The sequence below is a fragment of the Bombina bombina genome, chromosome 1 (assembly GCF_027579735.1).
Source record: "Bombina bombina isolate aBomBom1 chromosome 1, aBomBom1.pri, whole genome shotgun sequence".
NCBI lineage: Eukaryota > Metazoa > Chordata > Amphibia > Anura > Bombinatoridae > Bombina > Bombina bombina.
Genome location: NC_069499.1, coordinates 871992753 through 872013566, shown reverse-complemented (window position 1 = coordinate 872013566; position 20814 = coordinate 871992753). Strand labels below are relative to the sequence as shown.

Sequence of the window (20814 nt, the reverse complement as noted above, 5' to 3'; positions counted from 1 at the left end):
CCCTGTCAATCAGTATTTTAATCCCTACAAAAGGGTTTACATCCATAGTTAAAAGGAACAGTGCAGTCAAAATTAAACTTAAATGGATTGGATGACATTTTAAACAACTTTACATTTTACTTCAGTTATTACATTTGCATAGGTTCTCTTGGTATCCTTTGTTAAGAGTAATGCTAGGTGAAGCTCAGGAGTGTGCAAGGGTCGTTAGCCATTTGATGTTTGCAACAATGCTTATAGCAATGTTATACATAGTTGCAAACACTGCTGCCATAAAATTCTAAAGACATGTGCACACTCCTAAGCTCTTATCAGGCTTAAATATTCAACAAATGATACCAAGAGAAAGCAAATTTGAGAACTTAAAAGACCAGTAAACACAGTAGATTTGTATAATCAACAAATGCAAGATTCAAAGACAATGCAATATCAGTTAGTCTGAACTTCAAATAAGTAGTAGATTTTTCTTTCTGACAATTTAAAACGTTATGTCTATTTCCACTTCCCATGTACCATGTGACAGCCATCAGCCAATCACAAATACATATAGGTTTATTCTGTGAATTCTTGCACATGCTCAGTAGGAGCTGGGGACAAAGTTTAAATATAAAAAGAAATAAAAAGAGAGAAGCGCTCAACCTGGGAACGAACAATAGCATAATAGCTTGTTCTATGGCTAGTTACCACCCTAGAAGCAGCCTCTTTTTGCTCAATATGTGCCTTTCACAGTGAAGAACTTTCCTGTAGCATATCAGTCTGATCCTGACTTCACAGTACAGTCCAGCCCCGAAATACCAGGCAATCCCTCTCTGAACAAGAGAAACAGCAAAACCCCAGACGTACGTTTCGGCCTATTATGGGCCTCGTCAGTGAGGTGCAGCCACACACTGAGCAACGGGTCCACGTCTGGATTCCCGCATCACACTTAGGGAGACTTCCCTAAGTGTCATAATTTGCAAATAAATATAAAAAGGACTGGGCACATTTTGTTAATGGAAATGGGAAAGTTCTTTAACATTGCATGCTCTTTCTGAATAATGAAAGTTTAATTTTGACTTGAGTGTCCCTTTAAGATGCAGCATAGCTGTAAAAAGTAGTCTAGAAAATAATCACCAGAACAGCTCTATGTAAAGATATTTTACCTCAAAATCTCCTCACTAGCCACAACCCATTGTAAAGGATTTTAAGCAGCCAATCAGGAAGCTAGTCCTGGGACTAGCTGGGAAGCTTGCATCTGGCATGAGCAGTCATGTTATTTCCCTCCTCAGTTTAAAGGGACATGGAACCAAAATTTTTTTTTTCCATGATTCAAATAAATACAGCATGCAATTTTAAATAAATAACTTTCCAATGTATTTCTATTATCCAATTTGTTTGGTTCTCTTTGTAACCTTTGTTGAAAAGTATACCTAGTTAGGCACAGAAGCGGATAATTGGTAGCTGCACATATATGCCGCCTCTCATTGGCTTTCAGCTAGCTCCCAGTAGTGCATTACTGTTTCCTTAACAAAGGATACAAAGAAAATGAAGAAAACTAAAGAATAAACGTAAAAATAGGAAAGTTGTTTAAAATTATTTTCTGAATCACGAAATAAAAATTCTGGGTTTCAAGTCCCTCTAAAAGGACCAGTAAAAACAGTAGATTTGCATAATCAACAAAATGCATGATAAAGAGACAATACAATAGGACTTAGTCTGAACTTTATATGGAGTAGTAGATTTTTATCTGACAAATTTCATATGTATGTTTACTTCCACTCCCGATGTATCATGCGACAGCCATCAGCCAATCACAAATGCATATACTGTGAATTCTTAAACATGCTCAGTAGGGGCTGCTGGATAAAAAAAAAAAAAAAAAAAAAATTTAAAAAAAAAAAATTATGCTTACCTGATAAATTTCTTTCTTTCTTGACAAAGCGAGTCCACGGATAGTCAATTACTGTTGGGAATATCGCTCCAGGCCAGCAGGAGGCGGCAAAGAGCACCAGAACCTTTCTCCCAAAGAAACCTCAGTCGAGACAAAGTATTACATTTGGAAAAAGTATGCAGAGAAGACCAAGTTGCAGCCTGCAAACTTGTGCCACAGAAGCTTCATGTGTGGAAGCCCAGAAAGAGGAAACAGTCCTCGTAGAATGAGCTGCAATTCTCTCAGGAAAACTGCTGTCCACCAGTCTCATAAGACAACCAAAGTATACTTCTCAACCCAAGAAAACAGAAGAATCTGTAGCTTTCTGACCCTCGTGTTTCAAAGAGAAACAAACCAACAAACAAGGCAGAATACCGTCGAAAAACCTTAGTCGCCTGTAAAAAAGAAATTCAAAGCACGCACAACATCCAGGTTGTATAACAAAACGATCCTTAGGAGAAAAAGGATTAGGACATAGAGAAGGAATAATAATTTCCTGATTAAAATACCTGTCCGAAACATCTTTTAGGAACAAACCTTATCTAGTACAAAACCCCACCTTATCCACAAGAAAGATAAGGGGAAACACACTGCACAGCTAGTATCAAGAAACAAACCCTTCAAGAATTCTATAGAATGCATTGGTTCAAACGAAGTCGGCTGCGAAAACCTTAAGAACCCAGTTAAAACCCCAAGAAGGAGTAACCGACTTAAACACAGGTCTGATACCGAACAGAGCCTGATAAGAAAATGGCCCAATTGGAAGACTGCCAGACGCTAAAGTGTCAAAAATATACAATGCAACAAAACTTCAGGATACTTGCTGACAAACCCTTCTCCAGGCCATCCTGAAGAAAGGGAAAGATTAAAGGAATTCGGACTCCACTCAAGGAGAGCCCCATGGATTCAGACCCAAAAAAAAATTAAAAAATAATATATATATGTATGAGAACCCTCCTAAAAACCAGTCTTTGAGCCCGAACCATGGCCTAATGACTGACTCCATAAAAACTACGCTTAGACAGAACTAAACCTTTAATCTCCAAGCAGACAGCTTTTAAAGAAACCAGACCCTGATGAAAGAGACCCTTTCAGAAGGTCCTTCCTCAGAGGCAGCCTCCAATGTGGGAGAGACAACATCTCCACTAGGTCTGCACACCAGATACTGCAAGGCTACGCAGGGGCTATTAGAATCACCGAAACTCCCTACTGTGTGACACGAGCAATGACTTGTGGAAGGAGAGCAATGGGTGAACCAGTTAAGTCATGAAACCCCAAAGGACCTCTAACTCCGGCATCCCCCTTTTGAGGGATAAACTGGAGAACACCTCTGAATGGAGTTCTCACTCCCCAGGATGAAATAACTGATATTTCATGACATACATCAACAGTGAGCTTCCGCCCACTGAACAATCCCAGTCACCTCCTACATGGCTAAGGAACTCCTAGTTCCTTCCTGGTGATAATGAAAGCCATGGAGGTGATATCGTCCGACTGGAACCAAACTAAGGACAACTAAGACCAATTCAGAGCATTGTAAATCGCTCTCCAATCCAATATGATAAGGAGGAAAAACAGACACTCAGAGCGCATTCTCCCTGCACTTGAAAGCAAATACCAGACTGCTTCCTAGTCAAGCAGGTTGGGAAAATAGATTGAACCCTATATTGTCCAGAAAAGCACCCTTGCACGACCCCAGGACTGAAAAGTCTTACTAGGAAGATGAAAATCAGAAACTTGAAAAGATCCTGATCACGGGTACAATAAAATACCCAATCTTCTAGTCTATGTTCGTTCTGAACAGGCCCTCTTGAATCAAAAGAGAATGGATACTATATTGAAGGTCAGAACCTGAGAAAACTTTTGGTAAATACCTAGATTCCGTTCCCCAGAGAGAAATGTCCTGAACCCAATTCAAGCAAAGTCTCTCATCATACCTGGATTGCAGATACTCAGAAGGATAAATCTGCCCTTGGGAGGGAAACTTATATTGGACTCCAAAAACAAGTACTGACACTGCATAAAAGGAAAAAGGAAAACTTTCCTTTAGTCTTACTCTCTTGATGTGTAGTAGAAAAAACCCAATACAGTCAGATGATAATTCTGCCAGACCAAGTCCAAACAAGGTCTCATCCTTGAAAAAGAAAAACGCTAGAAGCGTGGATCCTTAAGGGAGCAGCTATCCACATAAGGGATTGAAGTTATCTGAGTCCTAGTAGAAAAAAAAACTCCCTTCTACTCAGGGCACCGTGCATTATAACGATGTCAGTGACAGGAAAGTCCCTTAAAGGACGGGAGACAGGGAGATGGTATCCCTAGCTTCTCTCATTCCTGTGACAATATCCCAGGCACGTCCGGAAACACTTCCTCATAGGAAGGAACATCATTGAAATGATAAAGTTCACAAAAACTTTCAAAGGTTGACAACGACAAGGGATTGATGTGCCCAAGTAGCCAAAACCTCCTTTAAAACTACACGAGGTTATCAAGCATACATCTGAATGATATGACTTCAGCGTCAGATGAAGGAACTAAACTGTCCAAATCTGAGAATTCACCCTTAGAAACCTACCGGCGAAACTCCTCACCATAGTAGTAAAATATGGAGCAGAAACCTTACAATCTGAGATATAACAAATCATCTTGCATATTTCCTGAAAGAAAGGAAAAACCAGACAAAACCGCAGATATCGCAGAGAATATCTGAGCTACAAAATCTGAAAGCAAACATACTCCACCTGGAGATTTAGAGAAACCACAGGGCACTGCATGGGACACCAAAAGGCTTGGGACATAAAAGGAGATAGCTGTGGTATTGCCTAAACAGCATCATACTGGGAAACATAAGGCTCATATTGAATAGTACCATCAAATGTTCAACTGACAAGGTGGCACAAAAACAACATCTAAAAATGTCTCACTTTCTTCTTAGAGGAAAAAAAACAAAATAAAAAAAAAACTATAAAAAAAAATATTTTTTAAAATCTTAATTCTAAAATATTTAAACTATAACATATAATTAAAAATAACATTTATAATATATATCTCCAAACTTAAGCTAATATAAGCAGTATGAACCTCATCCTATCTTTATTTGTAAAAGAAAACATAGCAACATATTTTCATACCCTATGTCTGTATCACAGTAGAAAAACTAGCAAGTGATATATACAACATCCATGTGTTTGAATGAGCATACTGAAACAATTCTCATGCTACTAAGGTTCACAAGTACTAGAGAATTTCCATAGCCTGCCTTTTTAACACAGACATCTAAATAGGAGAGATTCTACTATACTCCAAAAGGTAACTAGATTAGGAAATCCTATTGCATATTATTTAGCATCCGTATGCTTTAACAATTAGAGGTAAACAGAACAACTAGTCCGTTCCGATCTCATTCTGGAGAAAAAGGCAGAGTTCAAATATACTCAGCTCCTCTGAAATGGCGCCACTGAGAAAAAGCAAGGAAGGAGGCGTGGCCACAAATCAGCACGGAATGGAGCTTCACTGCGTTGATTAATTCCCCTTAATATAAGGAATCCTTGCAGAAACATTTCCTTAACCCATCAGGACACTGACACCATTGTGCAGCCTCCTGAACCACTTCTGAAAGCGGAGTTTACAAAATATAAAGGCTAACAATAATGCGTGTTCAGGATGATACAAACCCATCCACGCAGCCCCTCAGAAATGGTGCCATCACGCTCTAACGGTCCCCTGACAAAGACAAAACAATTTTGCTGTCAGAACTGAGACCGATCTTCCGACCAACTCAGGATCTTAACGGGTTGTCCCATTTATAGACAGGAAAACATAATAAAATTGTCTAAAACCCTTATATTTTAGAAAGTTAACCCTTTCCTCTCTGAGAATCCTGTACACAAAATACTACTGAGCCGTATTAATAAAATATAATTTGGTCCCCCCAATGCCTGCACCACTGCCACACAGTATCTTATTAACCCATAATAGGAACAAATGTATTAAAATCCCTAACAGAATTAACTGTTAAAGTGCCATATATTTCCTTTCTTCTGTCAGAAAATTAAATTTGGCACTTACCTCAATGTAGATCTGCTGGCAGCAGGACAGCTCACCTGGTTTGAGAATGTTTCCTCCCTCACATGGGCCTGTGGAAAGAAGAAAGACTGAATTATCTTACTCAGGCTTTCAATTCAGGGCAGCAGTAACTGTTTGGGAGGCACAGTGGGGATTATACCCCACAAGTTCCCAATTGCTTAAAAGCCACCACTGCTCTACTGAAGAGACTGACATGGGCTACGGCTAAAACCCAGGAAAAAGCAGAACAAAAACTTGCACTGCTTAAAAAATAAAATCTTGATTGAAGAATCTGCTTCCAGACACCTAAACTTTACCACCTCCTTGCTCTTAACATAGGCAAAGAGAATGACTGGTTGTGGGCAGGGGAGTGATATTTAACAGTTTCCTGTGGTGCTTTTTGCCTCTTCCTGCTGGCCAGGAGTGATATTCCCAACAGTAATTGATGATGATCCGTGGACTCAGTGTGTCATTAGAAAGAAAGTGTAACTATAAAAAGACTGTGCACATTTTGTTAATAGAAGTAAATTGGAAAGTTGTTTAAAATTGCATACTCTGACTCATGAAAGTTTAATTTTGACTTGAGTGTCAAAAGACATTTCAAAGACATGTCAAAAGTGACACAGCACTGATGAAGCCGATTGGCTGATTTTTTCCCCTAACATGCAGCTGACAGTAGCAGAGGAATAACTTCACAGAGCACTTACTATTTTAAAAAAAAAAATACATTTTGAGATAAAATATTTTACATAGAGCTATTCAGGTGATATTTTCTGGACAGCTTTTACAGTGATGCTGTACCACTTACAAGCAAGTTAACATATGGGTATTAGGTCCCTTTAAAGGCACAGTCTACACCATAATTTGTATTGTTTTAAAAGATAGATAATCCCTTTATTAACCATTCCCCAGTTTTGCATAACCAACACAGTTATAATAATATACTTTTAACCTCTGTGATTATCTTGTATCTAAGCCTCTGCAAACTGCCCCTTTTTTCAGTTCTTTTGACAGACTTGCAGTCTAGCCAATCAGTGCCTGCTCCCAGATTACTTCACGTGCACGAGCACAGTGTTATCTATATGAAATATGTGAACTAACACCCTCTAGTGGTGAAAAACTGTTAAAATGCAATCTGAAAGAGGTGGGCTTCAAGGTCTAAGAAATTAGCATATGAACCTCCTAGGTTAAGCTTTCAACTAAGAATACCAAGAGAACAAAGCAAAATTGGTGATAAAAGTAAATTGGAAAATTGTTTAAAATTACATGCTCTATCTGAATCATGAAAGTTTATTTTGGCCTAGACTGTCCCTTTAAATCCAGAGAGGACACGTTTTAATGGCCCAGTTACCAGTAACCCTCAATAATCTAATCTACAACTTGATGTGGTTCCCCCAAGCTCCCAGCATAGCATTACTGAAGATAGACTAACTGACGGAGACCTACAAATGTGAAATTAAATATTGGATGATTGTCTTAACACAGACAAAAAAAAAAAAACAAAAAAAAAAAAAAACACAACACGCAAACACACCACACACACACTGCCACAATCCTATGTTTGCATAACCCTCACAAAAGGGGTGAAACATAGTGATTGGCACTTTGTGTGCTTTCAGCTCCATTGCACCCTCACCTGAAGCCAGGACACGCATGGTTTTAGCCACTCCACCCCATGGAGGCCCAAGAGCCACAAAAGAGTGTATGTATTTGTCTTTCCAGTCCTGGGACAGGTGATTGAGGAAGTAAAGAGTGTAGAGATTTCCCATGCTGTGTGCAATCAGTGCTACAGGGCTCCCGTATTCTTCATACATAGTTTCCACCAACGTCTGCAAGGCCACAAAGTACTCCAAGTTCTCATCTAGGAAAAAGAAAAGAAAAAATTACTTCATAGGAGAGAGTTGAAGCCACAACAAGAGAGGGAGGAGAGAATAAAAAGGCATTGGTATACCAGAGAGGAAGGAAGGAGGGAGGAAAGGGATGGATCACAGAACACTACATTTGGGAAAGGAGGATTTAATGAGACTTTACACAAATATATAATAATTCTAATCTAGTTGCGTGCATGCAAAGGAGTGCTGGATTTCTGTGTGTTGTGATTATATTTGTATGCAACTTTCCTATGAGCTCTGCACTAAGGCTTGTCTGGTCTTAAGGGACATGATACCTAAATGCTCAAGCGCCAAGTGATGCAGCATAGTTGTAAAAAGCTGAAAAGAAAATATCACCTGAACATCTCTATGGGAAAAAGGGAAGATATTTTATCTCAAAATTCCCTTAGCACCTACATTCCATTGTAAAGAGACTTTAAGCAGTCAATCAGGATTCTAGTCCGGGACTTGCAAGGGAGCATACATCTGACATGTGCAGGCACAGTCATGTTAATTCCCTCCTCAGTTTAAGGAAGTTTTCTGTGAAATCTCTTGAGATCACATTAAAGCAAAGTGTGACATCAGCATTGATAAAGATGATTGGCTTTATTTTTTCCCCCCCAACATGCAGCTGACAGTAGCTGAAGCATAACTGCTCAGAGCACTTATGAGCTGAAGAAATTGAGGTAAAATACCTTCCTTTTTTACATATAGATGTTTATGTGATATTGTCCTATTAGCGTTTTACAGTTATGCAGCATCCCTTTCAAGTGATATAGCATATCAGTATTATGTCCCTTTACGTGCCAGAGTAACTAAAAAAAGCATTGGATAAGCACCCAAGGCTGTGAAATTTGCTAGTGGCTTGAAATGTGTACCCACTCCAGTTTGAGAGTTCAGTCCATTTCCGTGTATTGTATGAGTCTAGGGAAATTACACAAGGTCTGTGTTACCCTTGATTGTACCTCAGTTTATTTGGTTGAAGGAATACATTGTATGGTTGTATGTAAGGGACAAAAGTGGAATGAGATCTGGATGTGGTCCTGGGCCTATCACAAATGCTGTAACTATTCCATTTTTTAATCTAGTTAGGTGCATGCAAATGAGTGCCAGACTTTCTATGAGCTGAAAGCAAATGCATAAAACTATAATGTATCAGTCAGAAAAGTTACTAGCCCACTCAGTGCTAAAGATAGGAAAGCCACATTTCTCACTGGTGTGGGACTTGTGGAAATTCCCTGTTGTATGAAAAAAATGGATTTGAAAGTATATATTTTATAGGTCATATACATTTTTCCCTTAAAATGCTTACTGGGAGCTTTACGCCAGTCATATGGTGCTCCTCGCACAGTTTGGTCACGCGTGTATCCCCAGTCCACCATATTCTGCACCATTGTGTAGAAATATGTCCCTGTAGGGAAAGTAAAAATATTTAGACATTAAAAAAAATTATTTAAAAAAAAAAAAAAAAAAAAAGTTACAATTCAATTTCATTCTAAAAAGAGAAACTACAGCAGACAGAGTGGAAGCAAAATAATTAAAAAGACCACTAAATACAATAGAATTTAATATTTGCCAAACACAAAATAAGACAATGGAATAGTACTTACTTTGAATTTAGCAAAATATTTTCTGGAAAAGTAAGTTAATCCAATTTTCCCTCCCAAAGGGCTGAGAAGTGCATCACACACTGACAGATCTCACTGCCCTTGCAATCAGTAGCAAAGAGAAAATTAAGCCAGTCAGCCACAACGTATATCAGACCAGGTAATATTAACACAATATATTTTTCTGCATTAAGACACTGACCCAGCTATTGCAAAAAAAAAAAAAAAAAAAAATGACCACCAGATTTGTGTCCTCAACATAACCTTTTACCACGGTAAACAATAGTTATTTGGATGTGGCTATAACATGTCACAGGTCAAATATAAAAAGTAGGCAAATGTAAGAGATGCCGAGTGAAAAAAAATAGTATATAACATAAAATTATCTAATATAAAAGTTATAGCTGCCTCATTTACAGACATGTTGAGGGCCAGGCAAGAAGCACAATCCATTTTTAACCCATGCCTAGATGTTTTACGGACCATCACATTTCCTATACAGTTATTATAATTTTATTTTTTATTTTATTTTTAAATAAAAAACAATCCAGTCCTATTTGCCAAGTAATTAATTTCCCTGAAAAACAAAGCAATACATTAAACTTAAAAAAAACCACAAAACATCTCTGAATATTGCATGCACATCTAGTGTGTTTCACACTGGAATAATTTATGGTTTACTAAAATGAAACTGCCTGTAATGTCCTCATGTAGCACTCTCCAACTTAGATGTAAGAGCTGGATTTGGACTGATAAATTCCTCTCTTTCCTGGTGGTAAGAGTCCTTACTTATGGAAATTCATCTCCTGGCCACCAGGAGGAGGCAAAGCTTCACATATCCCTCCTACTTCCCATTCCCTCCCAGTAGTACATATATTCAAGGATAGGAGGAATACGTTTAAGATAGTAGGGTAAAGAGGCAAACTAGAAAATGGCCGGGTTCACGGACTCTCACCACCAAGAAAGAAAAAGGAATTTATCAGGTAAGAATCCACCAAAATCCTTACTTGTGGGAACCAATACCCAAGCTGTGGAGTCCACAAAGGGAAACAGGTGGGAAAGAAGGAAAAGCAGGAACCTTTTATACCAAGAACCACCACCTGAAGTACCTTTCTCCAAAAAAAAAAAAAAAAAAAAATCCAGCCTCCCAGTAAGTTCTGAGAAGAAAAATCCTTTTAATCATAAACGCTAAAGAAAAACAGTAGTAGCCTTCTTATCCTAAGGTCTATATTCAGAACAAGACAAACAAGCTAGAGGACTGACAGAAATCCTTGAAACCCTGCCATTAGAAGTTCAATGCCCTAACCACTTCCAGATTATGCAGTAATCTCTCCATGGATTATTTTGGATTAGGTCATTAAAGAAGGCACTATAATCTCCCGATTAATAATCTCTAGAGAAGATATAACTTTGTCCTGATGGAAAACTCAACATGTTGGGTCAAAAGAGAAGAGTTAACAATTGAAAAACTCCCCCAGCTGAGGAAATGGCCAATACAGCTAAACTTTCCAATTTTCAAAGGATGGATATTGCAAAAACCTTGTGGACCAGCTCCAAATTCCATGGAGAAGAAATAGGTTTGACAAAAGGTCTTATAACCAAAACCTAATGAAAGTCCAAATATCTGGAAGACAAGCAAGTGTCCTATGTATGAAAGCCAAAAAAGCGGAACTATGAACCCTTAGAGTGCAGGTCGATAAGCCCTTATCAAAGCCACCATGAAGGAACTGTAAGATTTGTAGGTTGTAACAGAATGCCATGTTACCCATGCACACCAAGAGAAATATACCATCTACACCCTTTGCTTAATCTTCTGAATGACAGGCTTACACACCTGAATCAAGGTCTCTTACTGAATTGGAAAAATCTCCTTGAAAAAGAACCAAGTGCTCAATCTCCAAGCAGTCCCCTCCAAGACTGAATAAATACTGCAGAAAATTGTTCCTGCTTGATCTGAGCAAATACCTTCTGTCGCATAACAATTGGAAAGTATAGACTAGCTGATAGGACCAAGGAACTGCTAGAGCATTTATTAATTCCACCTGAGAATCTATCTGGGGGAAATGTGTGGTTCGTTCTGCCAGGAAGCAATAAAGTCCATCTCTGGAATACCCTAGTGAAGCACCAACTGGTCCCCAGAATATAAGGTCTGGAACCTATTTGAGAATATGCCAAGTCTGAAGCGATCTGAAAGTTGCATAAAAGTCCAAGACACTTATTGATAGTCTTGCCTTGAGAAGATCAAACTTCCTGAGATATTTGAGGGCCCCAGACTGCTCCGAACCTGAGAAACTGGCATCCATGGAATTATTTCCCATGATTGACAGAGAAAATATCCATTGAGACACTGGAATTGGGATGATCACCAAGAAAGACTAATACTACCTGGTTCAACTGAATGAGCTGTGACAGGTTAGATTGGTCTCCAATCCACTGACATAACCGGCAAAGCTGTTGTGGACGAAGATGAAATCTTGCAAACTGAACCAATATGTATTAATAACAAATTTACTGGTATTAAACAATATGGTAAAAATAAAAACTGCAATAAAACCGGTCCTAAATAATTACCACCGGTGGTATCATAGAAAAGGATTAGTGCCAATTTGCAATCTTGCAGCAAAATAAATCCCCCCCCCCCCAAAAAAAAAATAAAAAAAAAATCTATTGCACGGTCCACAGCATTGCTTAATATCTAGAGAGGTAATGAGCAGTAGGTAAACAACTCAACCACAATGATAAGAAGACATTCCTAGATACACTGTCAGAATCCAGACACATTCAAAGACACCATGAGCTCCGCTTGTATATCCAACTTTGTGTGTTTACTTGCTCCACACCGATATATGCACTACTGGGTGAAAAAGATAGATAATGCCTAACTGGTATAAACCATATAAAAAAAAAGAGAGTAGATACTCCAAATAAGGAGTTCCTAAAAGTCTAGGAATAACTAGCACAACTGTTTAAGGAAATAAGAACAAGGAGAAATCCAAATTAGCAAAAATGAAAAACACACTTTATTAACCTAAGTTAAAAACACACTCATGCTAGGGATCCCTATAATCACACATCAATAGATTAAGCCGGCAGAGGGTAGTTTGGTGCACCAAACAAACAGTTAAAATAACTGGAGGACAAATTAATAGTGATGATAATAGTACACTATAGAATGTTATTCATTTGTAATCCAAATGGAGATGAATCACACAGAGTTATCGTGAAAGTATGATACTCAAAGTGCTACCAAGCCGGTGAGTCAGGCATCATCCCCAATACAGAATGCAGAGAGGCACATGAGCATGGAAAGGAGAAGCCGTATACTAACGCGTGTCAACAGGTATAAGTGCCGTAGCAATAATTCTTTCAAGACCAAAAAGTCAAAATGATGTACCTGTATCTCGTTCACGCTCCTCCTGCCTTCACTGCTCCCAAGATGTGCCGTCTTCTGGGGTGATCCCATGCAGAGAAAGAAAGCTGCTAAAGCACCTTTAGGTCATTTATAAATTGTATGGAAATGCATTATACATAATAAAACTACCAAAAATGCTAATACCTAGCTGTAATAAATACAAGATCGTAATCAATCTAACTTTAAGTAGGGAGATTCTACTAAAAAACAAGAGAAGATAATGTGACAAAATAGTGGGGAGAAATGGCTGATTGTTCACCCTAAAAAGGAGGCGAATTCTAATTTTTCATTTAGGCCATTTGGGGATAATGTATCTAATTTATACATCCATCTTGTTTCCATTTGTAATAGGATTTTGTCAATATCACCCCCTCGTGGACCTAATTGAACTGATTCTATTCCAATAAAACGAAGATCATCCGTTTTAGATCTGTGAAACTGAGCAAAATGCCTAGCTACTGGGCTGTCACTGTTGAAATCTTTTATATCATCCCTGTGTTCTGTGATTCGAGAACAATTCTCTGAAAGTTTTTCCCACATAGAAATATTTACAGGAACATTATAACAGATAAATGACTCCTTTAGTTGAATAATTGATAAAGGAATTAATTCTATATTTGGTCCCAGTATTAGTACTAAATGTCTTAGCCCTCTGCATAAATTGACAGACACAATGGCTACAGGGAGAATTACCAGTTATTGTTTGAGCATTAAGTTCTAACCAATTACATGTAGGAACTTTTACAAATTCACTCTTTTCGAGGAGATCTTTAAGGTTATTTGGTTTCCTTGCAGTCATAAGCGGGTAATCTCCCACATGTTCGTGAAGATTAGAGTCATTAGAAAGTAAATTCCAGTTGTTACTCAGAATAGTTTTAACTTTATTCCAGTGGGCATTATACTTAGTGATGAATCTAATTTGCCTAATTGGTGTCTAGATATCCCCTCAATAGAGAAACAACAATTACAAAAAGTATTTCTAGGGCTTGGGTGGCAACACCTTGGCTAACGTGGTGTGAATCTCATATTAAAATTAAGTAGCAGGGTTTATTTAACCCCAGAAGATTTAGGGAAGTAGAATACGGCTCAATCTTTTGAATGTATTCGATGGAGAGTGCCTTAGTCTAGCTTGTTACATTGTATTTAGGAATGTCCAAAAGTGAGCAACTTTTGGGGTAAGGTGTCATACTGGCTGTCCAAAATATTAGAACAAGTGATCAATCTTCGTAAGGAGGAAATCATTTTTCTTAGAGACCATTTGATCAGGGAAGAAAATACAAACTTTATTAATTTTACAGTATTATGTGCAAAAAAAAAAAACATATTTTCTTCCTGGAAATAAAAAAAAAATAAAATAAAAAAAAAAAAAAACCTAACTTCTCTGAATTTCTCAATACTAAATTAGTAATAGAACAGTTAAAACTTCAATAATGGCCGAGCGTGAAATAGAGGTATTCTTAAAAAAAAAAATGGAGTAATTATATATTTTCAAAGCCTCGTAAGATTCCACAAAGGTTGATATATCCATTTTTTTTTTCTATTCCCTTCTTTTATTTTCCTTATATTACTATCATTTTTAAAAATGTATTATTAGATGGAACTTATAAATGAGTACATTAAGAAGTATTACTCAATATCATAAAATATACTATTGAGGATCAGACTTAGCTACTTCTTACAGTCTCTGCTATCCATTATAGAGTATATAAATAGTATATCATGTTTTTTTGTGTGCAAGATTTATTGAGTATTAATGACTGAAATGCTCTTCTCTTTTTAAAATCATATTTTGTAACCTTATTTTATTCCTTGTATTGTGAAATGGATAAAATAATAAAAAATTATACTATTAAAAAAAAAAGCCATGAGCTACCCTTGTATATCCAACTTATGTGTTTACTTGCTCCACACCGATATATGCACTTCTGGGTGAAAAAGATATATAATGCCTTTACTACCCATTCCCCACCTTTGACCAACCAACATTGTTAGATTAATTTAATTTATAACATGCAAACCTGTAAATTTCTGCCTGTTTCTAAGCCACTAAAGACAGCCTTTTATCACATGCTTTTTTAATTCGCTTTTCACAACACGAGACTGCTAGTTCATGTGGGCCAAATAGATAACACTGTGTTCACGCCAGTGGAGTTATTTAAGAGGTAACACTGCTAGTTCATGTGGGCCATACAGATAACAATGTGTTCACGCCGGGAAGTTAAGAGTTAGCACAATACAATACTAAATGTAAGTCAATAGATAATAAATACAAAGTCATGTGATCAGGGGGCTGTCAGAAGCTTAGATACAAGGTAAACACAGAGGTAAAAAAGTATATTAATATAACAATGTTGGTTGTACAAAACTGGGGAATGGGTAATAAAGGGATTAACTATCCTTTTTTTTTAAAAAAAAAAAAAAAAAAAAAAAAAAAAAAAATTCTATTGTAGACTGTCCCTGTAAACAATTTTCCAATTTTCTTTTATCATCAAATTTGCTTTGTTATCTTGCTAATCTTTGTTGAAAGTTAAATCTAGGTAGGCTCATATGCCAATTTCTAAGTCCTTGAAGGCTGCCTCTTATCTGAATGCATTCAAACGTTTTCACAGCTAGAGTGTGTTAGTTCATGTGTACTATATAGATAACATTGTGCTCATGCCGTTGGGTTACTTATGAGAGGATACCGATTGGCTAAATGCAAGTCTGTCATAAGAACTGAAATAAGGGGTCAGTCTGCAGAGGCTTAGATACAAGGTAATCACAGAGGTAAAAAGTATAATTAATATAAACCATGTTGGCTGTGCAAATCTATGGAATGGGTAAAAAGAGATTGTCTATCTTTTTAAACAATAAAAATTCTGGAGTACAGAGCTCCAAGCTTTAGGAGGAATATGGATATTTCGAACAGAAAAGAACATTATCATTTCTTGACAAAGTTTTACTGGGAAGATTCACTAAAAACCACATAGAATAGGTGTTAAAACACATAATTTTAACACTTTATGACACATTAAAATATTATATTGGATGGGATAACCATTTATGTTCGACTGGCCTCCCCCCTCCTTCCTCACCTGTAACCCTCTGCTCATCGTTTTACCTACACTACAGCTATTTAGTATCCAATAGCACATTGCCCGTCTTTCCTGATCTTGTCAGTGAGAAGAATAAGGCCTACCTTCAGAATTATTTTATTCGGAACCAGAGGTGAGCTCAATGATAGGTTAAGTTGCCGAAATGGAAGATATGGACTTTGGCTGTATAACTAATTCCGAGATGTAACAACTTCTTATGAGTGGATTTTAGGTTAGTAATGTTCCTATCTTTATTGGTCAATTGATACAAATATTCTTTAAAGTGATGTAATGATGTTGTTCTACAAATATATTATTGTCAGATATATGTATTCTTTACTGTATAACATTTGTTAACCAATAAAAAAAAAATTAAATTCTGGAGTAGACCCTTTAAATACAGACTAAAGTGATCTCTCTTTCCTGTTTGAGAGACAGAAAAAATATAAGATGTTAATAAGCATGGGAGAAGGGGTCTTCTGTTTAGCAATTTCTTAATTTTTTAAAATCTATATCTTCACTGGTAAACACAACTAGAACGAGTCAAGACACAACATCTAATATACCGTTATAAAATAAAGTTACAAAGTTACTTACCCACACTTCTTTTGCTGGGGTCCAGAAATTCTAGAGGGTAGGTCTGACCAAAACCTGGGATCCGGATATCCACTCCTTCAGGAGAATCTGTAGTTTTAGTTGTCATGTTGTAAACCAACCTAGGTGAAGAAAGAACGCTAGTGAGTGACAGACATAATACTCATAACTCTCCCAACAAGCTTAAAGGAGGGACATGGAAGTCAAAATAGAGATGATAAAGAGATAGATATATTTTACAACGCTCAAAGATCTGGATTTACAGATGCCAAATTGTGTGATTAATTGGGGCACATACAAGATCTGAAAGAGCCTTAACTCCCCTTATAAGTAACCCACCTGGTGCCTAACGGCAGAGGTGATCACTGACCAACTTATTAAATGATTTTATTTATTAGTTTGATAAAAAACCAACAGTCAGCAGTACACAGCTAGATTAAATCTAAAATTAGGAGAGACAGACAATAGAAATCAAAATATTCATGCACCATAACTTGTTTGCACCCCAAATGTATATCTTTCTTTCATGATTCAGATAGAGCAGGGTTTTTCCCAACTTTAGTCCTCAGGCCTCCCTGACTGACAAGATTTTAGGATATCTAAAATGGACCACAGGTTCAATAACCAGCGGATTGGTAAACATGGTTATTAACCTGCTCTCGCTCAAGGTAATCCTGAAAATCTGGCCTTTTAGGGAGGCCCTTGAGAAAGCATACAATATTAAACTTGTTTCATTCTCTACTGGAACCTATAGGGCTGACCACATTGATAAGAGGCATATATGTGCAGCCACCAATCAGCAGCTAGCTCCCAGTAGTGCATTGCTGCTCCTGAGCCGACCTAGTTATGCTTTGTTAACAAAAGGATACCAAGAGAATGAAGAGTGTTAATTGAAGCAAATTTTATATTTAAAAATTGCATGCTCTGAAAGATGAAAGTTTACATTTTGACTTTATAAACATTATAACCAAATGTGAACTGTACAGCATTAGGGTGTGAGCCTTCTGAACAGGAAAAAAAAAAAATAGTGAAGAGGCAAACACAGCCACCTACTATGCAGTAAAAACAAAATCTGATGGCTCTCCTATCAAAAAGCACACATTTTCAGAGCTCATAGGCAGTGGTGTGTCAATATTGGATTACACACAACTGGAGTGCTTAGCTTGCACTTACCTTTATCTAGGACCACTGAACACAAAGCAACTACATCCCAGCTATGTTTGTTTAAGTGTAAAGTTCCACTTAAGATGTTAGCACACACTTACTCCACAGTAAGTGTGTGTGTGTGTGGGGGGGGAGGACTGGGGAGTCCGATATTGAAAATGTGTAAGTCATCCTAGAAAGCAGAATCTTACACAGTGGTAAAATTTGTAGTTCTAAAAGGTGGTGAGTTTTGCATTTATGATCAAGTTGGGGGGATAAAAAAAATATATATATATATAACAAACAAAAAAAAACACCACACACCTACAGAGAGTAAAAACATCAATACATAGAACTCAGAATATTATATTTTAGTGACAAAACTATAATTTTCTCTTTAGTGATTCAGATAGAGCATACACTTAAAATAAAATAAAAAATACACAGCACACAAATTACTTCTGTTATCAATTTTTCTTCAATCTCTTGGTATACATTTGTTGAAGGAGCAGCAATGTACTCCTCTGAGATAGCTGAACAAAATTAGTAAGCCAATGACAAGAGGCATATATATGCAGACACCAATCAGCAGCTAGGGCCCAGCTACTGAGCCTACCTAGGTATGATTTTCAACAAAGGATACCAATATAAACAAATACATTATTTTAAAGGGGGGGTGTATGCTCTATCTGAATCATGAAAGAAAAATGTGGAGTTTCTATGTCCCTTTAAGCATACAAAAGGTTTTAAAAATAATAAAACATGGGCATTTCTTGTGCATAATAAAAGCACAATTTAAAATGTTTACAACAAGCACAAAAATGTTAGAACAACCATTTTACAAAATAAAATGGATTCTATTCACTCAGAGCATTTTACTGTTGCTTTCAAATAGGTTAGAAACCTCTGCAGAGGATGTAAATACAAAGTTAAAATCAGTAATAGCCACCAATCACCAGCTATCTCCCACGCACTGCATGGATGCTCCTGAGCCTATCTAAGTATGCTTTTCAATTAATGGACCATTAAATACAGTAGAACTGCATAATCAACAAGTGTATAGTAAAAAGACCATGCAATAGAACTTACTCTGAATTTTAAAATAAGCAGAGTTTTTCCAAACAAATTTAAAATGTTTACTTAAATTTTATGGCTCTGTGTACCAGGTGACAGCCATCAGCCAATTACAGACTCCCATATACAATCTGAATTCAAAAATTGTGAACAATTTGATAATGAAAGTAAATTAGAAAGGTTTTTCATGTTCTATCTGAATTTAAAAGCAGAAATGTCTAACTGGTGGACTAACCAGGATGTTTCTCAAGCCCTCATGCCACAAAAAAAAAAAAAAAAAAAAAAAAAAAAAAAAAAAAAAAATGCACATGAAACAGAAGCAAATAAGCGTGATTAACTTTTTTTTTTTTTTTTTTTTTTTTTTTAATTTATGCAAAACTTGTTTAATTTAAGCAGTCTGATTTAGACTAGAAGGCAAAAAGTATGTGGACACCACTACTATTTATAGAGTTTAGATGTTTGTCACACCCATTGCTAGCAGGTGAATAAAATCCAGCACAACATGGCATTTACATTGACAAACATTGGAAGTACTGAAGAGTTCAGTAAATGTGGCACGGTCATAGGATGCCACAAAACAGTTTGTGAGATTTCTGCACTATTAGATCTGCCCTTGTCAACCAACTGTAAGTGCTATTACTGTGAGTTGGAAGCATCTCTGGCATTACTCACTAAAGAGTTCCAAAATGTCTCTGGAAACCGCATCAGCACAAGAACTGTGCATCAGGAGCTTCAGGAAATGTATTTCAATGGTTGAGTAGCTGTACACAAGCTTAACATGTGCAATGCCAAGCATCAGCTAGAGTAGTGTAAAGCACACCACCATTGGATTATGGAGTAGTTAATAGGTGTTCTCCGAAACAATGAATTGCACTTCACTATCTGGATGTTTGATGGAAGAAACTGGAACACGCCAGAAAAATGCTACATACCGGAATGCATAGTGACTACGGTAAAGATTGGCTGTGGAGCGATAGTGGCCTGGATCTATTTTTCATTAGGCCCCTTAGTTCCAGTGAATAGAAATCTTAATGCTAAAGAACACAAAAACGTTCTTGACAATTGGGTGCTTCCAACTTTGTGGCAACAGTTTGGGGAAGGACATTTCCTGTTCTGGAATGACTGCTACTATGCACAAAGCGAGGTCCATAAAGACGTGGTTTGATGAGTTTGCTGTGGGGGAACACAAAGACACACTCCTATGTCTTATGGAAAGCTTTCCCAGAACAGTGGCAGCTGTTATAGCTGCAAATAGGAGGTAGGGGGCGCTCCATATTAATATCCATGGTTTTGGAAAATGGGATTTCCAAAAAGTCATATAGATGTATTGGTCAGATGTCCTCATACTTTTTACATACATTTCTTCTATTTTTTACTCATACGTCGTACATACTTTAGGCAAACATTGTGCAGGTTTATTGTATCTTATTCCGAATGTATCGCTTTTATTACATATTTTGTTTTTAGTTTGTATGTTATATACTATGTATCATTAAATCTTTTTAACATAGTGGCCTAGTTAGGTTTGGATTGATATCCGATATAAATATACATTGTAACCTTCAGCCTTTTTAACCAAGGGGTCTATCTAATGATTTTTAACATGAAAACACCATTAAAGCCTAGGGCAGAACACAGTTGGTGATTGAAAGTGAAGGTCCATTTTGATGAATTAGTGCCTGGTTTTTAATAAACCTATTAAAAACAAGGGCACTTTAATTTATCAAAATTGACATTTCACTGTTTTCTTCAAAAACTTACCTTTTAATCCTGGCAGCTACTCCAGCACTTCTTCCGCCCATCGCAAGCTGTCTTCGCGGGTCCAAAATGACGAATCCAGCTTCCTCCAATCACAGCGTTGCATCAGGCCAAGATTCCCCGGGGGGGGGGGGGGGGGAAGCCGTGATTGGAAGAAGCCCGATTCATCATTTATGACGTCTGCAGAGGCTTCTGACGGCTGAGGGAAATCGCTGGAGGGGCATTCAGGATTAAAAAAAAAAGGTACGTTTTTTGAACAAAACAGTGAAATGTCAATTTTGATGAACTAAAGTGCCCTTGTTTTTAATAGGTT

General features: G+C 37.2%; 1 protein-coding gene across 1 annotated transcript in view; it reads right to left on the bottom strand.

Moving 5' to 3' along the window:
* PLA2G15 (phospholipase A2 group XV) overlaps window positions 1–20814 on the bottom strand; it is a 46544-nt gene that overhangs the window by 18866 nt on the left and 6864 nt on the right. Inside the window, exons 3-5 of the mRNA XM_053699532.1 lie at window positions 16530–16648; window positions 9152–9250; window positions 7605–7829 (exon numbers count right to left, since the gene is read on the bottom strand). Coding sequence (XP_053555507.1) covers window positions 7605–7829; window positions 9152–9250; window positions 16530–16648 — 443 coding nt within the window. The remainder of the gene's footprint in view (window positions 1–7604; window positions 7830–9151; window positions 9251–16529; window positions 16649–20814) is intronic.